This window comes from Hirundo rustica, chromosome 7 (assembly GCF_015227805.2).
Source record: "Hirundo rustica isolate bHirRus1 chromosome 7, bHirRus1.pri.v3, whole genome shotgun sequence".
NCBI lineage: Eukaryota > Metazoa > Chordata > Aves > Passeriformes > Hirundinidae > Hirundo > Hirundo rustica.
The window spans coordinates 37,826,315-37,852,319 of NC_053456.1; the positions used below are offsets into that span (position 1 = coordinate 37,826,315).

At 45.8% G+C, this 26,005-nt stretch overlaps 1 protein-coding gene across 4 annotated transcripts in view; it reads right to left on the reverse strand.

Moving 5' to 3' along the window:
* The window catches only part of FN1 (fibronectin 1), a 50,905-nt gene extending 31,692 nt beyond the window's left edge, over positions 1-19,213 (reverse strand). For all 4 annotated transcript variants that reach the window (XM_040070203.2, XM_040070202.2, XM_040070200.2 and 1 more), the window contains exons 1-15: positions 19,048-19,213; positions 18,707-18,835; positions 17,137-17,274; positions 15,206-15,337; positions 14,937-15,074; positions 12,412-12,570; positions 10,829-11,029; positions 10,173-10,352; positions 8,483-8,659; positions 7,885-8,037; positions 5,999-6,127; positions 4,316-4,459; positions 2,490-2,611; positions 1,110-1,287; positions 814-990 (exon numbers count right to left, since the gene is read on the reverse strand). In XM_040070203.2, the coding sequence (XP_039926137.1) occupies positions 814-990; positions 1,110-1,287; positions 2,490-2,611; positions 4,316-4,459; positions 5,999-6,127; positions 7,885-8,037; positions 8,483-8,659; positions 10,173-10,352; positions 10,829-11,029; positions 12,412-12,570; positions 14,937-15,074; positions 15,206-15,337; positions 17,137-17,274; positions 18,707-18,835; positions 19,048-19,204 (2,314 nt within the window). In that variant the 5' untranslated portion in view covers positions 19,205-19,213. The remainder of the gene's footprint in view (positions 1-813; positions 991-1,109; positions 1,288-2,489; positions 2,612-4,315; positions 4,460-5,998; positions 6,128-7,884; positions 8,038-8,482; positions 8,660-10,172; positions 10,353-10,828; positions 11,030-12,411; positions 12,571-14,936; positions 15,075-15,205; positions 15,338-17,136; positions 17,275-18,706; positions 18,836-19,047) is intronic.
* Between the last annotated feature and the right edge of the window lie 6,792 nt (positions 19,214-26,005).

Here is a 26,005-nt window from a genome sequence, read left to right on the forward strand (position 1 = left end):
ACTCATGTCCCAACAACTGTTACACCCTCAAATATTTGAGGTGAGATGTTGCTATTACCACTATTAAGACAGGAAATTAGGAAGAAGTTAAAACGAAATTACATGTTGTGGTGCCATGTGCTCTACAGTAAATATTAGAAAAACAGTTTCAATTCCTGTGTCTGAGTCCAGTGCCTTTAACCAGGTTAATTGTCTCATTATCAAAGATAAGGAAGATCTGAAACAAATAAAACAACTGGCAGAGCAGACTGAAACATGAGACATCCATGAGGTAACAAGCAGCCAAGACAGGGCATTTAGGCAAGATTTCTGTCCATTCTGATGGAAGAACAAAGGTATGCCGAAGGAAATTAGCCAGGAGGCAGGTTCAAAAAGCCAGATTTGGTTCTCTTCTCATCTACACTGTTGCTCACTTCAGGATACTGTGGAAGCCAGTAACTTTACAGGATTGTAGAAGGAAGAAAACACTGAGCAAATTCATGGAGATGAAAAGAATAATTATATCTACCCAGAGTTATTACTCATCCACCACTCCTGGCTCAGGCAGCTTTCCTCTGCAGAATTTTGGGACAGTATTCTGAAGGTATATTGCTATTTACTTGCCTTGTTCTCTTACAGCTACTAATTGGAGAAAAGACAATGAAATAAGTGAGTTTTTAACCCGAGCTGGTCCTGCCACTCTCATATCCTGACTGAACCTACTGAAAGCCAGGGAGATGCTCGCTGCTCACACCAGCTCTAACGACTGCCACAAAGCAGCGATGCACTGGCTGCCAGCAATGCTTTGGTCTGGCATCTCCAGTGCCATCTCACCGAGGTACTGTGGTTCATCACCCTCCTCGCTCAGCTCGTACTCAACACGGAATCCAGACACCGTGTCAGAAGCAGAAACCCAGGAGACGACAAAACTGTTGGATGTGATTTCGGTGACGGATTCTGAAGTAGCAACCACGGGAGGAAGAAGAGTTGTCTCTCCTGAAACAGTGTTGCCTGCAAGAGAGGGGAAAGAGAGGCTGCATTAAGCACCACTACTCTTGTGTTAACTGGGATGCATAAAGCAAGGCTGTGGGTGAAGGAGATCAGGTTTCCCTGGATGTCCCCCTGCTCACTTGTCACTGCTGTGGTGCTGGTTGTGGTAAAATCAAAGCGGGTGACTTCTTTGTGGCCGTACTGCTGGACACTGATGAGCTGCCCCTCGTATATCACACCAGGCTTCAGGCCTGAGATGGTGTAGGAGTTCCGGTGGCCAGGGATGGTGGCTTCCTTCCACTGCCTTCCTGAGTTTTTCTGCAAGGAGAAGGACACTCAGATAGTGAGAGACTCCCTTGGCTGCAAGCAGAGGAATCTAGTGACCTAACCTGCTGTGTGGTTACTACTCACTGTAATACTCAAACACAGGTATGATTTGAGTGGCTTTAAAGCACAGACAGAATCAAGTCAAAGGCGATGAGAAAAGTATGCCAAGAAGCAGGACCAATGGCATTGAGTTACTAGGTTTTACAGGGGTAAACTAAAAACAACCTAGCTATGAACTTTCCCCTTTAAAAGGAGCATTATTTGTTATAAATCCAACTCATTCCTTCATCAAAAGCACAGTAAGGCATGAAGTAGTGGCTGGAAAATATACATTTGAAGGCTGTTCAGAATAACACTCTAAGCCATCATCTGAAAACAATATACAGAGAAGTTTTTCCCTTCTACCCTGTGTTTGAACTCTATGGGAAGCTTTAAAATAATGCTCCATCCTCTGAGGTTTGTACTCCAGAGCTTTAAAGTCCATTTCATTCAGGCCCTCATCCAAGATACACCGAAGTCAGTAAGAAGACCTGAGGGCCTTGAATGGCTTTGGATCACGGCCTTTATTGTTCTCTTAATAACAGGCAGCACTGAGGTACTAATGCTCTTAATCGTTAAGTGGTCTTTCGTGAAGCTGGAGCACAGCTCATCTGCGTTGGTTCAACAAAATCATTCCTCACAGAGGGACCAGCCAACAAGCAGTCGTTAACTGGTTTTGGTTTAGACTTTGGAGAATATGGGAGTGACTGTTTATTTAATCCTACACGAAGCTGTTTATGACTTCATATCCTACTAATTTTTACCTGCTCATTAACAGAATAAAATGCATCCTGCTAGTCTCTGGATATGCACATTACTAAAATGGCATTTCTTTGGAGGAAGAAGCTTCCACAAGGATTTACATTCCTAAGGTAAGGAAGGATATAAACTTGTCTGCTTGCAGTACTAGTGCTTTGTTTAACAAAGCACTTTCTGAACACAGCAACCAGTGAAGTTTGGTCAAGAAAACATTAAGTGTTTATACAGCACTGGCTCTCCTTGGTGCTCAAGAGTAGCTGTTGACCTCAACAGGAAAAAGGCACTGAATAAGCAACTCAAGTTGGCTGAAATTATGTCAGCCACTTCTTTCAGACACCACAAAAAGCCAAATAAAGTACTCTTGATGAACAGATGCTGACAAACGTGGCACTCACCGGTCTCCAGCGCAAGATGTACTGGGTGATGTGAGATCGTTCGGGAGCATTCCACTGGATGGGGTGGGAATTTGGCTGATTTGTACTCTCTGTGATGATCACCTGAACAGGTCCAGTTGACCCTGAAAAAAAGAATTGCCAGTTTTAACATACTGGGGATGTTGTGGAGTCATCGGAAAGCAAGAAGGCTGCATGGCTCACATATAATGTGAGTACACATATAATGAGTTTAATGAGCACTCATATAATGAGTTTAATGCTTCACTGTTACCTAGAAAACCAGTGAATAAGAATAAATTCTGTGGGGGAGTTAATGTGCACTGCTTGGGTCCGTTTCCTGTAAGCTATCAAAGAAACTGAAAATGGAGAGGTCTAGTACAGAAAAAGTCTGCAAAGCAAAGTCTGCTGATAAAAGCAACCTGCCGAATCCAGGTCTAATCATGCAGCCTGGTGAGGGAAAACTTCTGATCTGACACTGAATATACCCAGAAAAGAGACACTAATCTTATACTATTTTACTAAATTTCTTAATCAGTTCATTTGAAACATAGAATTTTCATGACTCTGTGGAGGACTGACAGACTTTTCTCCTGTACACAAACTCCACCAGAAGGATTGGTGGAAGTCCTGAGACAAAACAGGCCCATGAACTGATGAAAATACAAGTTCTGCAGCACTCTAATGCTTAAGAGTACTGACTGCATTCAGCAAGGTCAGGCTCAGGCCTATTTCCTCCAACAAGCTCTCCAATAGAGAAGGACAAATTTTCTGATCCCATGGTTCTACTTTCAGTCCCTCCTGGCCCCACTGGGGAGGTTTCACAGAGCACTCAGCAGCACTGTCCTCATGTTAGTTCTCAGAAAATCCCAGCAAAGAGATCCCTGGAATCTGCAGGGAAGTGTTTTAGCCATTAAACAGCTGCACCCTCACCCCATTCCCAACATTTCTAATAATAATTTATTTGGACAACCATGTAACATATATACCTGTTCCCCATTTAACAGGATTTCTAGAAAAACAAACCTGTGCCCACTGGCAAAAAATTTCAAAGCTCACCTAACCCCAAACCTACATTTAGAAACATTAGATTCGGTTTATTTACACATTTTCAGTCACTCTTGTGTCTAAAGCAGCCCAAAAGCCCTGGTCTCCAGGCTGGAGGCATGCATATTTCACATAGCTCAGGGACATGTTTGTTTAAGCCGTACAACAGGAGTAAATGAAGCTCAGCAAGCCTTAATACTTCATCTTATTCAGATTAGGACAGTGGCAGTTGCAACCTTAAACAGGAAAGTAGAGGGGTTCCCCTTATGTTCTGTTCGGGGAACTGAAGCTGAACAACCAACAAACAGGCATTGCCCATCCCTAAAAAGAGTTCCTGGAACTGCCTGGACAAACAAGAGCTCAAATATTTAATTTCTTTGGGGCACTGATCAGGAAAAACATTTCGTTCTGTGATGGATTTAGCTTCTGTAATGAGTGGAAAAGGAAGACCTACACGGCTGAGTTTCAGGCAATATAAGCTGAAGACTGCACGTGTGATATCACTAAATACCAAGAGGCAATGTAAAACCCAATTGCTGTGTGCACTGAGGGTCACTCTCTGAACTAACCCTGGCCTCAGGAATAGCTGCAAACAGCTTGGGCCCCTCACTATAGCCCCCTGACACCTGCTTGTGTTTGCCAAGGGACAGGGAGAATCTGTTCCGTTTTTAAAGGAAACCAAAAGGCATTAGGTACAGAAACCTGAACAGGTGAGAGGTGGAAAGCTGGCTTTCCTCAGCTCTTACTCAGCAGATGAGTTTATTTTCCGCTGGGTTTCTTACCTGGGTATGTCTGCAGAGGCTGGCAATGCCACTCTCCAATCCCACGACCATAGCAGTAGCACTGGTACCTGACCCCATGGACATACTTCTCCCAGGAGTCTCCAATCTGGTAGAAGGTGCGGGTTTCTGAGTCCTGGCACTGGTCTGGGGACACAAGAGAGGCTGCTCAGCACTGTGTGTTACTGAAACCACAGTGAAATATCTACAAAGAAGAGCAATTCTGAAAGACTTTTGCACAAAGAGATGCAGCACCAGTGTCTATTTGCAAATACAGGTTCATAAAGACAAAGTGGCAACAGAACTTGAATCTCAAATTGAGGTTCTTAAAACACTGCTGCATGTATTAAGTTGGATATTAGGGGGCTAATTTGGCTGTGATGCATTTCAGTGGGGTGCTCCTTCTAGAAAGAATTTCGTCCACTCTGGAGCTCAATTCTGCCCTGGCCAACTGAGTTCATCTCTCATTCAAAGCTAAACCATGCTGCTCTCAAGGAGATCAAAGGCAAAAACTCCTCCTGCCTTCAGCAGAATTCATTTATGTTTTAATAGTTTGTTTTAATAGCATGTTTTTATTTTCAGCAGAATCTTTCCAGATTTACCATTGTATAAACCAAAGGGGAACAGATCAGATCCAGAAATCAGCTTAACTAGTGTAAATACAGCACAGTACAGCACTTCAGTACACTTTCTACTCTGACAACTGCATGTATGCCTGGCCCAATGGAAATTTTCAGAGAGAACTAGCATTATGTTTGCTTGGATAAATAAGAGCTTTGTTTAGAGAGAGCCAACAAAATTAAAACTTTAATTGCACCTATACAGCTAGCAGCAATCACCTGTTGTCAACCCCTTCCTTGAAACTAGTAATTTTACAGGAGCTTTACAATCTATGTTCCTGGGTAAAAATGTACAGATGCTACTGCAAACAAAGCAGAGCTTCAGAACTAGTAATTTCTAACAGATTTTCTTGGCAATAGTTTGAAGCTTTCTTGGATTTAGTAATTGCAATCCAAACAGCCAGGTCTTATCTTCCAATCAAGGTTTTCTAGGGAAGGGGGGAGGCAGAAGACATGAAATCTCATTCTTGCAGAGAACCATGATGGTTTTAGCTAACCTCCAGAGCACTATTAACATGTGTTCTCATCCTGAGCTTTCCATCTTTGCTAGAACAAAGGGCAGCCAAAAAATCAATTCAGCCCGAGGTAAGCTAATATATGCTGGTGCTCCTTCCTCAGTTCAGGGAGAAAACTCCAAAAGATTTTAGGCTAGAGAAAGGCAAGAAGACTGATCCTAGCATCAGTGCCCAGCTGCATGTTTTATTACTGTTCAGGCTGAGCGCCCTGCTAAGCTGACAGCTCAGGTAGCAGAATCCAGCCAAACCACCACAGCCTGGGGCTAACTGCCCTGCTACCACAACCTTCTGCATTGTACAACACACACCTGCCACAGTCACAGCTCTTGTGTGGTAGTAGGACAACCCAAGCATATGTTCTTAAATTAACAAATGCCCTTTCACTTACCCTCCAGCAAGTGCACCGTTGCTTCTATTTTTGCTTTTGCACAATTCAGGACAGAAAGCAGACAAAACTGGGCCCCAACCCACATCCCAGCTTCTCCACGCCACAGCCAGTTTGCACAGAGCCACAAAGGGCATTTGGCAAGTGGGGACAGCCAGTGACTCACCAACAGGATCACACTTCCATCTCCCCCGGCCCTGGCCAAAGCAGGTGCAGTTCAGCATGTGCCCCTCATCATGACGCTTGTGGAAGGTCTGGTTCACGTCATAGGTGATGCCATCCACAATGCACTGGTCTGGGGGAGAGAGCAGGGTTTATCAGCAACAGGTCTAAGCAGTATGGCAGAACCCTTCTGCCTGGAACATCGTTGCCTTTGCTTGATCAGCACGCAGACTGACCACGACCAGCTCCATCCAAGCCAGAAAGGAGCCCTCCTGTAATCTGTCACCCTCACAGTGCTGCATACACACCCCTGCTCCCAAGCCCATCCATCAGCGCTGTACAAATAAACAACCCCTGCACAAAAGAGGTCTGTAGGACACAATCCAGCTACAGAACTGCCCTGCTGTTCCTTCAGACAGATTCCACGTGTGAACAAAAATCTAAACCACCACACTGACTCTCCAGCCATCTCCTCTGAGGAACATCTCAGCTGAAACTCCTCAGCCTCAAATCACCGCAAGCACACAAGGGAAAAAGGGCTGCTCCAAATTTATAAAGATACAATGCAGAAGTACAGCCATCCTCACAATGCTACTCTGCTGGGTACCTCTGCTACTCTCTGTAGTAATCTCAATCTCCTAACCCAGTAACCAGACCCCGTGCTTTAGTACAATGCTATCACTCTGTTAGGTCCAATGTCCATCTGGGATCTGGCCCAGAATTCCTAAAGCCAGTCTAATCACAGCAAGGAGTAGAAAGACAAAACAAACATGAAAACAAGCCCAGAGGCAAGTTGTTTTGTTAAGTGGGACCCAAGAGACCCGAGTTCAGGTCCCGAGTCAATCCTGGACCAGCTGTCCTTGAGGAAGTGAGTCCAGGCTTTCATTCCCTGTGATATTTTCCCACACCATGGGCACACCATCAGGATAAACCAAGGGGCGCTCAGACTCTCCTGCAGGCACCAAGGTCTGGCTGCTGTGTTTAAACAGCTCTACTCAGAGAACCTTTGCCTTTTGAAAAAGAAAAGTATCTCTACCCTCTCCTCATCGAGAAAGAGCACTTCAACTCCAGGATGGAGCTGCAGAGAACTGGCTGTGTAAGTGGAAACAGGACTTGCACAGACCAGAACTTTGAGCAGAGCCTTTCACGCTGTTCTGAAGGGAACGCATGAAAAAAAAACCCTTCCAAAGCCCCTGAGTGAGCCTTTCCCTATAAATTATATCCCATTTCAGCAGTGGTGTTAAAGAGTCCTTTCTTGGCCTCTTGACAGCAACCCCCCTGCCTTTTCCAGACATGAAGCCAACGCTGTGAGCTAGCTGTAAGATGATCAAATGTCTGTGCTTTTAAGTCTTCTTTTCTTGGTACTGCTTAAGTACTTCTCCACTTGGACCACTGACACATATGAGTAAATAAATAAGAGTAATCTCCATGCTTTCCTGCCAGCTTTACATATAGATTAGCCAGCAAAAGGCTAATCCAGCACAGAGGAATTGAAAATTTCACCGCAGAACAATAAAACAGCACAGCTCTGCTTTCAAACTTCAGACTAGTCTGGAGTTTTGTCTGTTCTTGAGGCGGGGAGGTGCCTATACCGAGCTCTCTGTAAAGCCACAGTGGTGCCAGTTCCTAAATGTAGACAAAGGGAGGGAAGGATACCACAATCAAGATAATCAAGGTTTGCTTCTGCTTGAGAGCCTGTAAAGGCTGGAAAACACTTTTCCAGCACATAACCAAGACAAGAACTTCACAGCTCCTCTAATCCCCTTCCTACTCCAAAGAGTGAACAGCAGTTCTTGAGTGTGGCTCAAGCCCGCAATGATAGAAAAGAATACCAATTTCTTCCACCACCCACCGAGTCTGAAGTGGTGATATTAACATGAAAATCAGTACCTCTGAGCTGGGAATAGGCAATGCAGGTCCATTCTCCACGGCCATTTCCTACACAAGTACATCTCATCATGTGGCCCATGTCATGCTGCTTATCCCACTGGTCCCCAACACGATACATGACACCATCATTGGTTGTGCAGATTTCTTCATGGGCTGGGTGGGAACAAAGCAAGAGGATATTTATGAGGCCAGAATTTACGAGATCTTGAGGACTGAGACCATTTGCAACGCCCCTTCATACCAGGTAGTGATTTCTGCCTCTGAACAAGGAAATTTTAGGCACACACTCAAATTTAGGTTCTCCAGCAGATCTATACCAGTTTGCACCAGCTGAAGAGCGTGCCTACCACCGGCTTGTAGCAAAGAAGTAATGAAAATTGCCTTCTCCTGGCACTGCCTAAATCTCTTCTAGAGGTGGTCAATGGAAAAAAAAAAAAAGGACAAAACAGAACTTCAGAAAAGCCTTGAAAGGCTTTGGGCTGAGATGCAGCTCATTAGAAGTCATCGGTACCTGACCAGTGACAGAGAGGTCTTCACTTTCCAGCTCAAAGAACCACACAGAGGTGCTCCATGACACCCTGATGGCTCTCAGCCTTACCAGCCATGGGGCAGAACCCGAACTTCTGGTCAGCATCGTAGTTCTCAGTGGTTCCACACCACTTCATGTTGTCCCTCCGTCCCTCAGAAGTGCAGTCGGTGTAGTTGCGGTTGTTGTACAGGAAGGGGAAGTGGCACAGAGCACCATTGGAATTGCCACCACGTGTCTGGACCAGAACTGTGCAAAAAAATGGAAAGAGAACAGATGCAAATGCAGCCTGCACTCTCTCTTAGCATGCATGGAAGAGCTTGGAAAACAAACCACTAGCACTACTTTTTCCCATGTGTGCCCTGTATATAATCCACAGGCCTCTTTTCTTGGCTTTAATTAATTCAGATGTGGAAACATAAGCTTTGCACGAGGTCAGATCAGTTCAAGCTTTGCTCCAGAATGAGCTGCAGAGGCAGCCATGGGAATTCCCAGGCAACAGGGAAAACCAAAGCTTACTGTGCTTAGGAAGTAGCTTTGCAGAGCCCTTCTCCCAAGGCCTAGGGAATGAAATAAAGCTCTCAGCACACCTGTATTAGCTCGCTGAAGCTATTTCCCAGTGGTGCCCTTCAGCTCAAAGGGAAGCCTTTACCCTCAGGGAAGGGTTACAGTTCGGTTATGTACAACAGGACAAGCCAAAACCTCTCTGAAGGCTGGAAGCTTCTTGTTTTGCAAGCAGCAGTGGAAAGAGCTGTAATCTATCTGAACTAATCACCTCTTGAGCAACTCTGCTTTACAAATATTGGAGAACAAGAAGATATTTACTGAGATTTTTCTCTATCATATTTCTCTTTTCCACAGTGTATCACAAGAAGCCTCTCTAAAACACTAATGTGTGCATGGACAGGGACAGTATCTGGGTGTTTTTTGGGAGGTTACTTTGTTGTTTTTTTAAAAAGAAAGTATTACATGCCCTGAAGAGAAAGGCTTGACTTTGATCAGGAAAAAAACAAACCACAGTAGAACAGAATTTTTCAAAAAGTGTCTATGCAGTGTAAGAAACAGGATTTTCATGTGGGCACGTACAAAATCACAGAATCACTAGGTTGGAAGAGACCTTCAAGATCACTGAGGCCAACCCAACATGAAATATTCTTTCCAAGGTCAGATCCCAAGAAGCTGCCTGGACACTGCTCCATGGATGTCTGACAGGCATTCCAGGAAGTGCAACCACACAGGTAGACGTGTGCTGTGAAGGGAACACTGACCATCCACAGACAAGAGGGAATGCTGCTGCCTTAGTCATGCCCCAGCTCTTGATCAGTGACCACAAACCACATGAAGATCACGACTATATATGGCAGCCTGGCTACACAGCCAGGATGGAGGGAGTGACAGGTCTGCACAAACTGTACTCCATGGATATCCTCCTCTTTGCAGCCTAATATGGGCATTGCTTGAAGCAACTCACCCGAGCAAAGCCAAAGATAAGCATCCTTTGGGCCATGACCAGGTACTCCCACTCTAAGGTCAGCTTAGAGGACAGAGAACAGGACTCAAAGGGTACATCTGTAGCACCCTCCAAAGATGCCAAGAGCACACAAGCGGTCTGTCATCAGGCAGCCCTCCATTCACAGCACTGCCTTGAGTCCTTCCAGACTGCTGGAATTGGTCAGGCAGCCTGTCCCTGTGTCCTCTGCTCCTTCCTCCGTCCCTAGCACCAGGGTCACGTGCACGTGAAGACCCTCTGGGAAGGACTCACCATTCTGCTCGGTACAGAAGGAGTATCTCCTGTCCTGCTCGAAGTTGGAAGTGGTGCTGCACCAGAAGTGCCCATCTGTGCGGCCTTCCGTGGTGCAGGAATAGAAAGTCCTTCCATCGTAGGTGAAAGGCAGGACACAGGGCTCTCCATCAGAATTGCCACCATACGTTTGTGTCACGGCTTCGAAAAGCAAATCACAGCATTAGACTGCTGCTTAAATCAATCCCCAAATCTCAGCGCTCCAAAACAGCAACAGCCCCTCCAGGCCAAGTTGTTGGCTGCTGGGAACCCACACTGACTGCCAGGGAGCCAGGCCAATACACACCAACAGGCAGCTCCACAGCCATGGCATTCTTTTACATTCTTTTCCAAACATATGTTATTGCAGCTCCATTTGAATAGAGTTATTAATGCTGCTCCCCAAGGGCTCTGTTTCCCTCCAGCAAGTTAAATATAGCTCACTGGGAAACGTTCCTGCCCTAAAGAACCGGGCTTCAAATAACCAAACCATTTCTTCCCCCCTTGCACCTTTCTGCAGCATGTCTTCTTCAGAGGACATTTCTGACACGCACACAAAGGGTTCTGCTGGAAATTAAGCCACAGCACGGCCCCAGAGGCCTCGCCGGAGCGAACGGGCACAACACACCAACTCATACCTATCTCCTGGCAGCTGACTCCGTTGCCCAGGCAGGTGCACAGCATCTGCTGGCTGCCCTGTGTCTTGAGCCACTGCATGCCCAGGGAGTAGACGACGCCGTTGTCCGTGATGCACTGGCCGTAGGGCTGGGGCTGGGGCTGCTGCGGCTGCGGCTGGTACAGCGCCGTCTGCACATTGGTGATGCTGGGGGAGCCAGAGCCTGCGGCACGAGGCGGGACAGAGGGGACACGTGGCACGCAAAGCTCGGGACAGAAGGCTGCCACCAAATGCTGAGACGATAAAACCTCAGGCACTGCATCCTTAAGCTTCCCGAGACGCGGCTTAATCATTCCACTTAGCAAATTTCAACATCAGAAGAACAACTCCCCCTTCCTGCTAATGACAGCCTCTGGTTTCCAACCCGGCAGAGTGGCTTTAGAAACTATTTTTCATACAAATTGTTTAGAAAACAATTCTTTTTTGAAGGAAAAAAAAACTAGTTGAAGGAAACGTAGAGTAGAAGAATTAGGATCAGTGACAAGAGAATGAAATTTACCAAGGAAGTAGGGAGATAAGGCAAAAAGGATTAAATTGAATTTTTCACTTAAAAACAAGAAGAATAAACTTAAAATGTATTCTTTTAGTCAGCAATTTTTAAATTTTGAATCAAAGTTTTTGGCACATTATCATTTGGAATAATACTAAGAGACCAAGAGGCTTGTTGTTGTCTACATCATATAAATTTTTGCTAATGATTCCCACAGGAACCTTCACAAATTCAGCTCTGCTGAAACAGGGGAAGTAATAACGGAAATAAAATACCGGCACCCTTGAAGTGTTATGCATTTTGAAGTTTAGACCTTCTGACAGTTTTAAGTTAACCTGATGGCACCAAACAGTTAAAGGTCATTTACCAAGTAAAATTTAGTGCAGGCACTGCAGGAAAACAGAAGTTCTACATTGCACTCACTGATAAGAAACCTAGATCCTTAAAATGACAAAACAAAGTATTTAAGAAGCTGAAGATTTAAACCTTGGGCACCAAAAATATGCTACCCGTAAACTAGGCAATATTTCATACCGAAATTACAAGCTATCTCAGGTACAAGTATTAAACAGCATTGTATACATTCCTTGACATTTTTGGCTTTTTAAAGCTCAGGCATTAGTAGGTGTATTCATCATGTCAAAGAAACCAGATGGTCTCAGAGGGGTTTAAATAAAGGACGTGTCAAGAAAGTTACCCGGAGGCAAATACGTAAAGTTCAAACATTAACTTGGAGTGCCATGCTCCCGAGACAGAGATAGTTCCTGTGAATTTGGGGCCAGGATGTGATTTACTGCCCTGCGATTGTGCAGGCAATCCCACCTGTATGTGCCAGCCCCATTCCAGCACGGAAACAAGGTACCAATTAATCTTATCTCCACACGCACAAACAAGGAGCATCTTCTGAACTCCGACCCTCTTTGCTGCTGATCCTTCCCAGACGAGACTCAAATACTCAAATTTGGATGGAACAACTTAACTTCAAGTCCTGACCTGCCAAAAGGTGCCATTCCTCCTGCCCTTCCCCACGTTCCCTGCCACGATGTCCCACTTACCGGTGCTGGTGGTGTGCAGGGACGTGTGCCTCTCACACTTCCACTCGCCTCTGCCGTTCCCGGTGCAGACGCACTGCAGCAAGTTCCCACGGTTATCCTTCTTGCTCCAGTTGTCTCCAATTCTGTAGGAGGTCTTGGTGTCGTGGTCATTGCAGCGATCTGTGTGAGGAACGGGGCTCTCAGCTGGGCCTGCACTGGGGGGCTTCACTGGGCACCTCCCAGCACTCCTCCCATCAAATGAGCTCGTCTGAATGAAAGGCCCACCTCGTTCTCTGGAGCCCACTACTGCAACTCCTACATGCACCAAAGCCTGCACTAAACTGCAAAGCCTGAGAGCATCCCAAAATCCTGGTGCTTTAGCCTAAGGAAAGATTTCCATTCATTTCCAGAGCCGTGCTTTCGCTCTGCAGCCATTGTCCAAATGAGCTACTTTTCAAAGCCATTCTAAACCCATTCTGTCTAGCACACACCTTTAAAGCTAAACGTGTTTTAATGACCCTTGTTTTTCTTTTAAGAACTGAACAGGAGTCTTTGCAGGCACAGTTCAAGTTCAGGGCTCTTTCTCATCTGGAAGGGACTAAAACCTGTTTGAGGGCAACATGCAAACTCCCATTTCTTCCAAAAGAAGCCTGCACGAAGCTGCAGTGAAGTTAATACAAGCTGCTCAAGTAACACCAGGAGTACCAGACTTTCTAAATCTCTTTAATAACCCACAGCCCCCGATGAATTGAGCAAGTGGGTTCAAAGGACAGCACAACAAACTACATTTGTCTGGATGCCAGAGCCACATGGATTAACTAGTTCTTCTTCCATTACAACACTTTACCTTCTTATTCAAGGGAAACTTGATACAGTGGCTCAAACATAATCACAGATCAATGAACATGGATTTATGAAGAACTGTGGAAGGACATGTGCATTAAGCCAGATTGTCACTGAGAGAGCACGTGGGACAGAATGTGAATGTAGAAAACATGTTGCTGATTCACACTGCTAGAAAGACCAGAAATTGAGCATTTGCCAGAAGTATGGTAAACTGGTGAGGTATTCGTCATGCAGTTTTGCAAATGTGAAAAAAATGTGTCTTATGAACGCTCTTCTCAATGAATAGCTGAAATGTCACTGAAGCAATCGGCTGAGATTCTGGAAAATGCTGGCCATAAAAGATACATAACCGCAGCACGCACTTGAAGCGTAATGCCATTTTGTGGCCTAGAGGTATCATTTTATATACATAAATTTGAATTTCTCCATTCAAATGTAATTGGAAAACAAAATGAAAAATGAAGAGGTCCCTTATATTGCAATTTCCTCCATGATACAACAGCACAGACTTGAGTTATGGAAAGAAAGCTACTGCCAAATACATTTTATTAGTAGTAATAAGTCCTCCAAAATTCACAAACAACACATTCTGTTTTATTCATTCCCATTTGACAGCTAATGATTTTTCCCCATGTCTTCAACACACTTAATATTGTCAAGGCTGGGTTGAATTTTATAGCTTATTTCTTGACCAAGTCTCTCCAGATCTTCCATTTTAATCGCCACCCCCCTTAGTGTCTTATTCTTTACAGGTCTGCTGTTTATATCAGCAAAAATCCATTATTTGTGTGCCTCAAGGCAACTGAATTTGAGGCAATTGAGAGGCTACAGAAGAGTTCCCAAACCTTGCATAACCAAGGTGTGAGGTACAAATTTAAATTTTCTTGAGGCAACTGGTGTAAGCCCGAGACAGAAGTAAGCTCTATGGTGGAGCTAACAGGACTGGAACAGGTCAATAAACAAGCAAGATTTTAGGTTTTAAAAGTCCTGTTTGCTCTGCAAATACAAATAAAATGGAGTATTTACGGTAATGTCCCTCAATGATGCAAAAACATGTTTTAAAAAAATCACCTGTGCTGCTGGAGTGGGAAACGGGGAGGGAAAAGTGATAGGCAAGATGGTAGAGCAGGCAAAACATACCCTGCTTTAGCTAACACATAAATTAAACAGTAACAGAGAGAAAGAAGCAAGAAAATACTTTAATCCTGCAGATCTTGCTGTTGGAAAGGGTATTTAACTTAAAAACCACTCATCTGTCCCTCAGAAGGCTCCTTGAAAGCACAGAAATGGACATCCCTAGGCTAAACGCCCTGTCATTTTGAGGGCCAAGAGTTTTCCCTGACTTCCTGGGAGCTGCCTGCTGTGGCTCAGCTGACAGCACGTTCCTTAAGCCCTTCTGTGTCCATGAGATTAAATTCCCAAATATTGCAGGCACCCTTGTCCCCAGCACTGCTGCCCAGCTCTGGGGAGTGTTCCCAGGCCGCAGATGGTGACTGGGGCACCACACAGGCCTCTCTCCCCTCCTCACTCCCCACCGCTTCCCAGAGGACGGCCGTCCCTCTCAAACTACTGGTACTTGCACAGGGCAAAGGAATAACTTTCCTTTCCCACGCAGGATGAAAAGTAAGTAAGAAAACAAACGAATAAATAAGCAAGATAAACAAAGCAGAGCAGCCGGCAGCTGCCAGGCTGGCACTTACTTCTGGAGGTGCAGGTGATGCGGCCGCTGCCCTCACCGAGGCAGGTGCAGTCCACCATCATCCAGCCCTGGTAGGGCTTCTCCCACGTCTCTCCCACCACATAGGATGTCCCGGCTGTGTTGTCGTAGCATCGCTCGGCTGCGAGGGGAAAGCGCATCAGAGCCCACCCGGGGCATTCCCACACGGGGAGGGACACCTCAGGGGAGACAAGGAGAAAGGGCCCACACGCCCTGACAGCGCTGAGGGAGAAGGAAGGAGCAGCCTCTTACCCACGGGCTTGCAGGTCCACTCGCCCTTCCCGTTGCCCAGGCACACGCACTCCAGCATGTACCCGCCCGTCTCGTGGGGCCGGCGCCACGTGTCGCCGATCTTGTAGGACTGGCCGCCCTCATGGCAGCGATCTGCGGCGGGAGACAGGGGAGGCGAGGTGAGGGACACCCCGGGGACAGCATGGTGGAGACAAGGTAAGGGCCATCTGGCCAGGGGCAAAGGGGGTCAGCTGGGGCAAGGGGCAGCAAGAAGGAGGAGGGACATTGAAGAGAATGAGGGGGGACATCAGCCTGTAAAATGGCGCTCAACATTTTCCCGCCCTTTTCTGCCAGTGCCCACCATTTTCTGTGCTTCCCAGGCCCCGTCCTCCTCCCTCAGCTAACTTCTCCATGCTCCACAGCACAGCCAAAGACTGGCTGGTGAAAAGGGAATGCCAGGGAGTGACGAGGCGCTGTCTCCCCGTCAAACCCTGCTCTCAGGCTGAGGGCTGGCGAAGAGAGGGTTTGCCTCCATCTTGTTTGAGGCAATGCCACTTGGGCTTCTCTGTGGCCACTCATGAGGCACATGGTGGCTAGGACAGCACGTAGAGGATAAGGAGGTGCTTGGTGCGACAGCACAGTGGGAAATCAGTCCTCTTTCGGAGTTTGGAAAGCCTGCCCTTGAAAGGCAGATTCCATCTTGTCTGAGGCAGCCCAGGTTGAGGGAGGGCAGCATGGTGCAAGGCAGTCTGCAAACACAGGGTTTGTTTCTTTGGAAGAATCCAAGGTTAAAAAAAAAAAAAAAAAAAAAAAAGACCCACATCCCATCATTTATTAAGAGCCAGTAAAATGCTTTGTGGGCTCATTTATGAAAGCAGGGAATCTTGGAGCTCTGAAGATTGATTCAAAGCCAGTTGCAGTCAGTCAGACTCTCCAGTGAGCTCTAAACCAGGCTGATGATGAGGAAACAAGGCTGCTCTTACGCTTGCAATTTCCTTACTGACTCCTTTTCTTACAACACTTATCATCCCTGCCCAATAAAATGCCATTAAATTCAGAAGGGCTCTTGTTAGATTTAATGCATTATTTTTTTCCCATGCTACAATGATGGCTGGTTTCCGAGTCCTCTGTGGCAACAATACTAGGATCTGCATGTGCATCTTAAACAAGAAACTGGATACTTTTAACAGCAAGACTTTTCTCAAAAGGTACCTCAGAGACTTTGAAATCTCAGTGTAAAAATCCTGACACACAGCAATCTTCCTTTCTGCTCACAGAAAGTTCAATTTGAACCAAAGGGAAATTGTGAACAATTCAGTGACTCAATAAGGAAAGGATTTCCAGACAGCGACATGAAAGGGGAGTTGGGGAGAAAAGACCAAGGGAAGACAGGGAAGAGCAAGAGGAAAGTATGGGTCAGGCTAGTGAAAAGGAGTTATAGAAACATGTTAAGCTGCTGTCTGGATATCAAATCCCAGTTCCCTTAGAGACAAGAGTTCAATGACATTTTTGGAGGATGAAGGACTGGCTCTCAGGTGGCATTCTTTTATTATCATTTATTCTGAGTAGTCGCATTAATGCTGATGGTGTTACTTTGGGAAAAAAGTCTGCTCTGCAGCTGGTGGGTCAATCAAAAAAACTACTTTTGTAATTGCATCTGTGAAGATGTAATACACTCTTGTACATAATAAATTACTAGCCTGTACAGCTGGACACTAACAGTAATTTTTGATCTAAGTTTTCTCAAATAGCACTTGACCTCTTAAGTAAAAGAGGAGTTTGGTTGTGAAATTTATGTACATGGGGCATGGACTTTTAATTTCAAAGCTTTAGCTTTTGGATTAAACCCCATGCAACTGTAGCTAATAGGCACTGGGAATACCATGTAAGTTGCTCTGGAAAATATGACACTGAGGAACAATAGCTCTAGGAATAGGCTCTTGGTTACATACTGGCAATGGTGCAGCTGATTCGCCCACGTCCAGCCCCAATGCAAGTACAGTCCCAGATCATGGAGTCCTTGGGGCGCTCATAGGTCTCCCCGACTCGGTAAGTGGATCCAGTGTATTTGTCAAAGCAGGTCTCTTCAGCTATGAGAGAGAAAAAAACCCCAAACATTAAATAATCAGCTTCATGGAACCGCATCAGTAACATGCACGGTCAACAGAAACACATTCCTTGCCTCTTCACACAGACAGTCCCTTTTTCCTGGGGAAAAATGCCTATCAGTCTCCTCTTTCCTCACGGGACAAAAAGAGCAGAGAGGAAATTGGGTGAAATTTGCCCCCTCAAGGCCCCCATGATGCTCGACAACCTCTTCCTCCCTCCCCCAGGGAACCAGAAGTTGCACATGGCAGGCATGCCTGAAAGCATCAATCCCAGCTGTTTGCAGGCAACAGTAGAGAAGACAGGAGGGAGCAAACAACCCCTGGAAACTCTGTGCTTAGTCATGCTAATCCTCCTCGCTCTGACTTAGCAAAAACTGAATAGATTAATCCCAAATTCTGCAGCAGGGCCACCAAAGTCAACATCGAAGTTCACTACTTGTGTATTGCTCACACTCATGCATAGGTAAGTGATTACAGAATATCAGTGTTGCCACCAGAACTCGAGATGTGAAGCAGAACAACTTTCTTCACTGCTGGGCAGATAAAGTTCGTTGTGCCACAAGGAAAACTTGGGAATCTCTGCAGGGGAAGGAAAAGCAGACTGAACCCTCTTTTATGGAGTACGGTGACTGAGTACTCCTTAAAATACTCCAGCCGTGAGGCAAGCAGCACACAAACCTTGCAGAACAGATGGACAAGATGCTCACATCTGTCTTACATGAACACTGTCAGCCAGGAATCTTCTATCTCCAGAACAACATAAAGGAATTATGGCAAACCAGTGGCTTCAGACCAATAAATACAGATAAATTGCATCTGATAAACTGAACTACACAGAATCCTAGGGACGCATCCTCCAGCAGACATCGCATTTAAACTTCTTTCTGTTCCCTAAACTTTTCTACACAGACTAAACAATCTCATTTTACACTCAATTATAGAAAGCTCACGGCAGGGCCAGGAGGCTGTGGAAAGTTGTAAGTTGAAATATTTTTAAACAAGCTGACGACACTGCACAGCTATGAAAAGCTGGGGTGAAGCAATCAAACAGAGCAGAGCCAGAGCTGCAAAGTGACTCCAGATTTGAACTTCCCCGTGAGAGTCCAGGAGTCAGTTCAGTTCATTATAAAGAAGAGGTTGGCTCCAAAATTAATGTTTAGATCCAATCCTCCAGAGAGATGAGCGATGTTTGGCTCAGGGTTCTGGTGGCAGGCCCATCGCTAATGAAAAGCATTTCTTAAAATCCCAAGCCAGATCTTCAGTGTAATTGAGTGTAGATCCCATTACCGACCCTAAGTACCAAACTTCAGCGGAAAACCTGGGCTGCCGGCCCTAACTCGCACAAGGCTTGGTTTTTTCGGCACCAAAAGCCGCGCTGGGGTCTCGACGCAGACAAAAGGGGCCACCAACTTACGTTCGGGCTTGCTCTCGCAGTTGAACCCTCGGCTCCCACCGTAGCAGGTACAGACCAGCGTGTTTCCCAGGTAAGTGCGCTCCCACTGCTGGTTTATCTGATAGTACCGTCCATTGTCATAGCAGGTCTCTGGGGGGAGAGGAGCAGGAACGGGGATGCAGAGGGGGAAGAGAAAGCAAAGTTCGGCGTTACCGCGGGCAGCAGCCGGGAGGGAAGGGGCCCGGGGCGCACACGTGTGCGGGTGCGCCGAGCCGAGGGGCGGCTGAGGGCGAGCGGGGGGTCCCACAAAGCCGCCCGGGGCCGCCGTGCCCTGCCCTGCCCTGCCCGCGGGCGGTACTCACGCTTTCCCTGCGCGGCGGTGCCCTGCGGCAGCGAGGTGGTCTGGGTCTGCGCCTGCCGCCGGCTCTTGCCGCCGGCTCCGCGGCGATGTCCCCCCGCCGCCGCGGCGCCCAGGCAGAGGGCGAGCAGCGCCAGCCGCCACACGGTGCGGCCCGGCATCCTGGCACGGCTGGGCTCGGCTGGGCTCGGCTGGGCACGGACAGCCCGACGGACGGGACGGCGGCGCTGCCCGGGCGCTATATAGGGCGGGCTGGGCGGGAGGAGGCGGCCGCCGCCGCCCCGGCGCCCATTGGCCTGGGCGCCGCCGGGGGCCGGGCGGGGGCCGCCACCGCCCCGCCGAGCCCGCCGGGGTGGGAGGCCCGGCCCCCCTCCAGCGCAGCGGCCGTGCCATTTTGTAGAACATCTGGCTGAACAAAATGGCTTTTTTTGAGGGGAGAGGCAAACTTTTCTTTTTTTCCCCTTGGAGCAGCGCTGCCTGTAAGCGGATACCGCTCCGTTCGGGAGGAGTAATGTTCTGCACAGGGGAGAAGGTGAGGTGTAACGTGCGGCTTGGAAATAGAAACCCTGAGTGATGTTTTATCTGCTTCTGGGGACTCAAGGTTAAAAGCTTTCATGCCTAACGTGGAAAAGTCGGTGTCATTGCATTCCGTTCAAAATAAATTTAACACCCTCTTTCTCTGACTCTATTTCTTGCTGTCCAAGATGAACTCCGAGAACAAAAGAAAAGTGAAAGAAAGAAATACTAGGTGTTGATCCTTTATTAAATGGAAAGGTTCTTCAGTGTGACGCCCTAATGTAACCCTGCTGTAAATTTTGTCAACTTCTTCCATCCACCTTCTCCCCGTGGGCATCTCTGCTGCTCCGGGTGGGGTTCTTTTCCCTGGTTTGAAGGAATACAGCAAAGCAGAGAGTGTGCACAGTAAGTGTGGCTCTCAGGCTGCCAGTGAACAAAGCGCAGTGCATGCCCCATTGCGGTAGAGTGCCTGGACAAGCACTTGAGTTCAGATCATACAGGGTGGTGGTGTTGATAACCATTTGCATGCTTCTCACACATATTTTGTCCTGGCAAAGGGATTGTTAATCTAAAAAGTCTGCTGCAGTTCCCAAGCTATAAAGGCAGCTCTTCAGACAAACCTGGGAGTGAGGCAGCCTACAGTGTTTCCAGACACCTTTAAGATGAACTTCCACAGCTCTTCATAAGAGTTGTTCAGCATCTTGAGCACCACACTCTGGTTCCACGTCCTACAAGCCCACTGTGATCTCTTTCCTGATGTGCAGGCAGTGATATCACTCTTGGGATGAAGAGAATGTCAGCAGGCAGGGTACTGATCCAGCGCCTGCTCTGTTCCAGGAAAACATGTACTGTGATGTCAGCTATCTGTTTTCAAGGAAATTTCTTTTCCCCTGTTTGAGGAGTGCCCATAGATACATTTACACAAGCTACTCTACTGAAAACTTACTGGAAATTGAAACCTGACCTGGCAATTGAGGTGAGCTGTGGTGAGCTAATTCCTACCTTTCCTAATTTTTATTTTTAGATCCACTGCACTGCCTTTTTTTTTTTTTTTTTTTTTTTTTTTTTTTTTTTTTTTTTTTTTTTTTTTTTTTTTTTTGAGTCACCAGACACACATTATCCCTCATAATATTCACAGAACTAAGGTGGACACAGCAAGGGAGGGTATTAGCTTTTGAAACGGGACACAGCATCATAAACCAGTTTCTTGAAACAAGAACCTGCTTTCAGAAACTGTTACTGCTTTTCTGAGACCTAAGATATGATGTGTCATCCTCAAATTCCATCTCGCATTCCACCTTATGTCTGGAATTCTCTGATAAAAGCCAGGTGAAAAGCACATAGTCAGAAAATGTTGCTGTTAGAGCGTTGGATGTATTTTTCCTAGCTTGCTCCAAAGCTAGAATTACTGAGTGGAAATCAGTGGAAAAGAGGAGTTTCCATCCTAGGAAACACATACATGCAATGAGGAGGCAATTTGAAGTCATTTTTCCAGTTATTGAGTATAGAGCCAATGAATGTGTGAAGAGATCCTGCTGCTGATACAACCTGCTAATTAAGCTCAATTGGCCTGGAAAGGGAAAGGGTTATGAGAAGACTTCAAGGACAGCAGGGTTATGATATATCAAATTTACTCAGGGTAACCTGCTTAAATGTAAGAGCTAAGTACCTAAGGAATAGGATCTAGTGGATAAGCAAACATAAGGAAGAAATATCTGCTTTTAGCAATTATTTGGAAGTGGCATAAAAGAGGTTCATGTATCAAGTACAGTTCCCATGAAGGTTAAATTATTGACATAGACCTCATTTCTGTTTATTTTAAGTCCAGTTCACATCATTTTGCACTGCACTTAGGTCTTCAAGGGCAGTACAAGTATTTACACAAACTGAAAATTGTATTGTCTGAAATTTGAATGAGAAAAGACAGTGTCAGCAAGCGTGTGACTGTGCCTAATGCTTTCCACAGAATTAGTTACACAAATACAGGGACAAATGTAAGATCCTTGTTTGAGAAAACATTACTAGAAGCACACAAAACAAAGCTATAATTTCCAGCAATGCTCAAATTGGTTTCTTGAATAGCCATCATTTACAAGCCGGCAGAAGTAGTCTTACGAGTAGTATTTCAAGATGATTTGGAGCAGCCTGTTTTCTTTTTTTAAAGGAATCTCTGAGGGTAATTACAACAGAAGCGTGTAGTAATTATTATATTGCCTGCTGTTAAACTTCGTGAGATGTCTATTATTTATTTCAGGAAATGGATGTAGCTCCTTTGTCTGTCCCTCTGTCAGTTTGTCCCTCAAGCTAACAGGAAATGAAAGGAAGGTTCACCTGAAGTCTTCCTTCAGATGACATCAGTTTGAATTTATAAACCACCCGTTCATGGGTCCCGCATCCAAATAAGGATTAGGAATGCCCCAAACCTCTGCTTTAGCCATTGGTATTCTGATTCATGTTCTTGGTCTTTTCAAATTTTTTTTCCTGCTGAAATCCTACCTTTTTGACTCTTGGCTAGGAAAGGCACATCCCCTTATAAGGTTCTCCTGACTTTTCTTGCTCCATCGTATTGCTCTGCAGATAAACCTCTCCACTTGACTTCCTTTACTGCACACACTTGTGGGGAGCCAGACGTGTGACTGGGAGCATGGTCTGTCCCTGTAGCCATTCTTCAGCAAATTCCAACAGCAAAGAGAGGGTGAATCAGTACGTAAAGGACCAAGTCACTTGTTATTCTATAAGCAACCTTAGGAAAAAAAGGCCACTCGGGCTTAATTATCTCCTTCTAAAATGATTGCTTATAAGGAACAAGAATCTTGAAGAGAAAAGGTCAGGGTTCCTCTCCTTGACATGGGGAGACCATTAAACGCTTCCTGCAGTTCCCAAATATTTTGCAAGAACCCCTGTTGCGACCAGAAAATTTCTGAATCATCACAATTTGAAGTCTGTGGTTTTTGTTAGGTCACAGTAGAATTCACTTCAAGGCTGCTGAGGCTCTACTGCGCAGTGCTTCATTCACTGCTGAGTGCCTCCTCCAGGAATCCGGAACATCGCTCTTGAAATGAAATCCATTCCTTCTGCGCGTTAGCTGCAGCTTCAGGGAGACAGAACTTTACGTCGGCTCTCAGCACGGGAATGAATTTCACCGCGTATAAATGCTCCGTGACAGGACATTAATTGCATCTTTGGCACTCTCAATGGAAATTCCTTCTCTTCTCCCTCCTCCCTAGTCCTTCCCAACGAATTGAATTGTTCGGTGTCATCAACACAGAAAAATGCATTTCCTTTCTCTAGCTGTCCATGGATTAGGATATTTCTTTTGGTCTACCCAAATTGTTGTAGTTTGCCAGTGATGAGAAATTTGCAGCCACAGCTCCTGTTTTGCACTCGAGTCTGCAGTACTGTCATCCCCAGGCATATAGCCCTCGTGAGCCACTCCCTGCAAAATCAGGGGAGCAACTTTGGAGGGCAAGGGGGAAGAGATTTCCATTCCTTCCCAGGTAGAGGAGTTCTCCTGGTGCTTTCAGGTTGTTTGTTTGTTTTCCTGACTTTCAATGAGGTGTTTGCATCACACAATAGTGATTTAAGAACAGAAAGTGAGATCCTGACGTGCTTCCTGTTGCCAAAACACCAACAAAAATTAGAACTCTCATTAGACCCACGACAATGGGAATCGGCCGGCAAGTGGCATGGGGCAGTCCCTCATTCCCAGGTGAAGCTTCTGGATGGGCAGCACCAGCTTCAAAGAGCTGAAAACCTGTTCCTCATCACATTTTGAGATGTTTGGCAGAGACTTTCACAGATGCCTGAATCCTACCCATGTTGCCCTAAATCCTTTGGATACCCCATCCTGATGCCCCTCCAGGGAGTTCTGCAGCACTTCTGGGAACTGTCAGGACAGCTCTGGAAGTCTGAGTCGGTGTTTCAGGATGTGTCTGATTGGGACTGTGGGACCTGGTGATTGGGATTTTGGGACCTGGCTTGGTGTCTGACACCAAGCACAGTGGGGCCAGCTCTTAAAAAATGTTATTTTAGGCAGAGTTGGAACTATTTTGTCTCGAGGGCTGTTCCATCTCCCAGTTGATGTCTGTCCTGCTCACATTCTGTTGGCTGTTTTTATTTAGTCGTTACAGGTTTCTAACAATGATTTAACTTTTGACTAATAAAGGGTTTTTACTTTTAATGAAAGGCCAACAGTCAGTTATGTCCATTTTTTTAGGATCACTTGCATCTCCCTCAAAGCCCAGAAACAGAGCTGAAAGCCTCCCTTTTTCCACAGCACTTTTAAAACTACTAAAGCAAAGCGAAATAACAGTGATATCACCACCAGCAGCATGAGGTGAACTTGGCCACAAACCCTGGTGTTTGAGCGCAGTTCCTTTTATTCTCTCCCACTGAATATCGCAAACCACACCGAGTCTTGTTTGGTTATAGGCAGGCCTGGTTAAAATCCAGAAATAAATGCTAGTGCTGGGTTGAGCTTGGCTTGCTGTGGGGAAGTAGAATACACTGAGCAAGCAAACAGCCACATATTATGATGATTATAGGGGAGTGCATAAGGGGTTGAAATTAAGAGTCACAAAGGGCTGAACTGAGCCAGGAGCATCCAGAAGGGAAATATTCTGGCTCCAAGCTGCAGTTTGTCCCCTGTTTCTTTCTTACCCCTTCTACCCAGCATTACATGGAGCCAAGGAGTGTGGATAGTTCTTTGCTGCCAGTTTTGAGGGGGTTTTATTTTTTCCTGTTTCCTCCTTCTTCTTTTACTGTAAGTAATCTGATTCTTTGACTGCATTCTCAGAGATGAGAGAAGCTCTCACTTTCACTTGTTTTTCAGCCCTGCCCAGAAGTTCTCACTGGCCTCCTGCTCTATACTTTCCAGCTTCTGGGGTAGAATTTGAGTCTTCTCCCTGTCTTCATTCTCACTTTCTTCTTCTTGCTTTTCCACCCTCTGCCTTACGGTAGTCCAGGCCAGGAAGATGTTCCTTGGTTTCTGATTTATTTATTTTAACTTGGCTCTTTCTATGGCCCAGCAATAGTGTCACTTCTCCTGTGGGATTTTCACAACTCTTTCTCTTCTGTGGATGGGAATCCAGCCCAGAGAGAGGCCCAGAATAAGGCAGAAGGGCTGTTTCTGACTTATTCGAACCCTCTGTGGAGACTGAGCTCCTAGCAAGAAATTGTAACAAAGCAGGCTGGAGTTTCATTCTGTGTCAATCTGTCAACTCATAATTAGTCTGCAGCCAGGGCTTCTTACAGGGGTGATTCTTCTCTGGGGAGCTTTGCCAATGGACAGTTTTGGTTCTTCATAAGCGTTAGCATTGAAATGATTTTTTCTTCCCATCACTTCCATTGGAAACCTCTAGTGACACTCAAGCTGGCCAATGGAGCTACCTTAATCCTAATGTCTCATTGCTTAACTGTTTCTGGGGTGGCTTTGTGTTACCTTTCAGCTGTGCTTGGATTCATTTTGGTTGAAAGCTGGGCATCATGGCAAAAGACTTCCTATACTGACTCAGAAAATTTCTGCTCTGTCATTAATCTTTTGAATTCCTTCTTTACCTTCAACTGTTGGTTATAGTGGGTTAGACTTTTTTTTTCCCATCACTCAAAACTGATACTAGTCTGCATATGGTTTTTTTTATTCTGGTCCTTGTTCTGGTTCGGGGGTTTCTTTGCACCTTGGACTGGGCTTGGAGCTTGTATTTTCCGTCTGTAGTGAACTGTTTATCCATGAAATTGTACAGATTTGGAGCTTTCCAACAGCTGTCACTCCCTTCATTTACCTCTCTGACAGTTTTTATAGAGTTTGCAGTGTCCTCACTCTTGAGATGGTGAATTACTGTAGTAACAATAAATACACATGGTTTTCATGGGCCATTTTACATAATTCTTTCTGCCACCTAGCCTGATACAGCCACACCAAAGGAGTTTGTGTGGAAATGGAAGCGCTGTCACTGATAGGATCCAGCTATGATGTGTGTGGGATCGCCTTAGCTAGAGATGCTGCAAGAGGTTTTCCACTGGGACATCACAAGTGAAAACAAGTCAGTTTGCCTGGAACAAGGAGCCATGCCCATGTTCCAGGAATCTGCTTCTCTACTTCCAAACACTTACACACTGATTTAAAGCTTCAAAGTGTTTTGAAGGAAGGCTGGTGATTCAGACACATCTCTTCTCTTGCAGAATTCTCCTCTCAACACCAGCCAGCATCTCTGAATGCTGGGCAGAGGGATGGCTTCATAGTTTGGCTTACACTTTGCTGGCTACACTTTTCCTGTAATGTTATGGGAGCAGTGGCCAGGCAGGTACTTAGGCATGTAATGGATGTAAAACTAAATCTCTTACCTTACAATAAGGTGGTTGCAGTCCAGCCCCTTGAACTGAGGGGGAAAAAAAAAAAAAAATTAAAAAAAAAAAAAAAAATCACATTTTTCTTAAAAGGAGCAGAA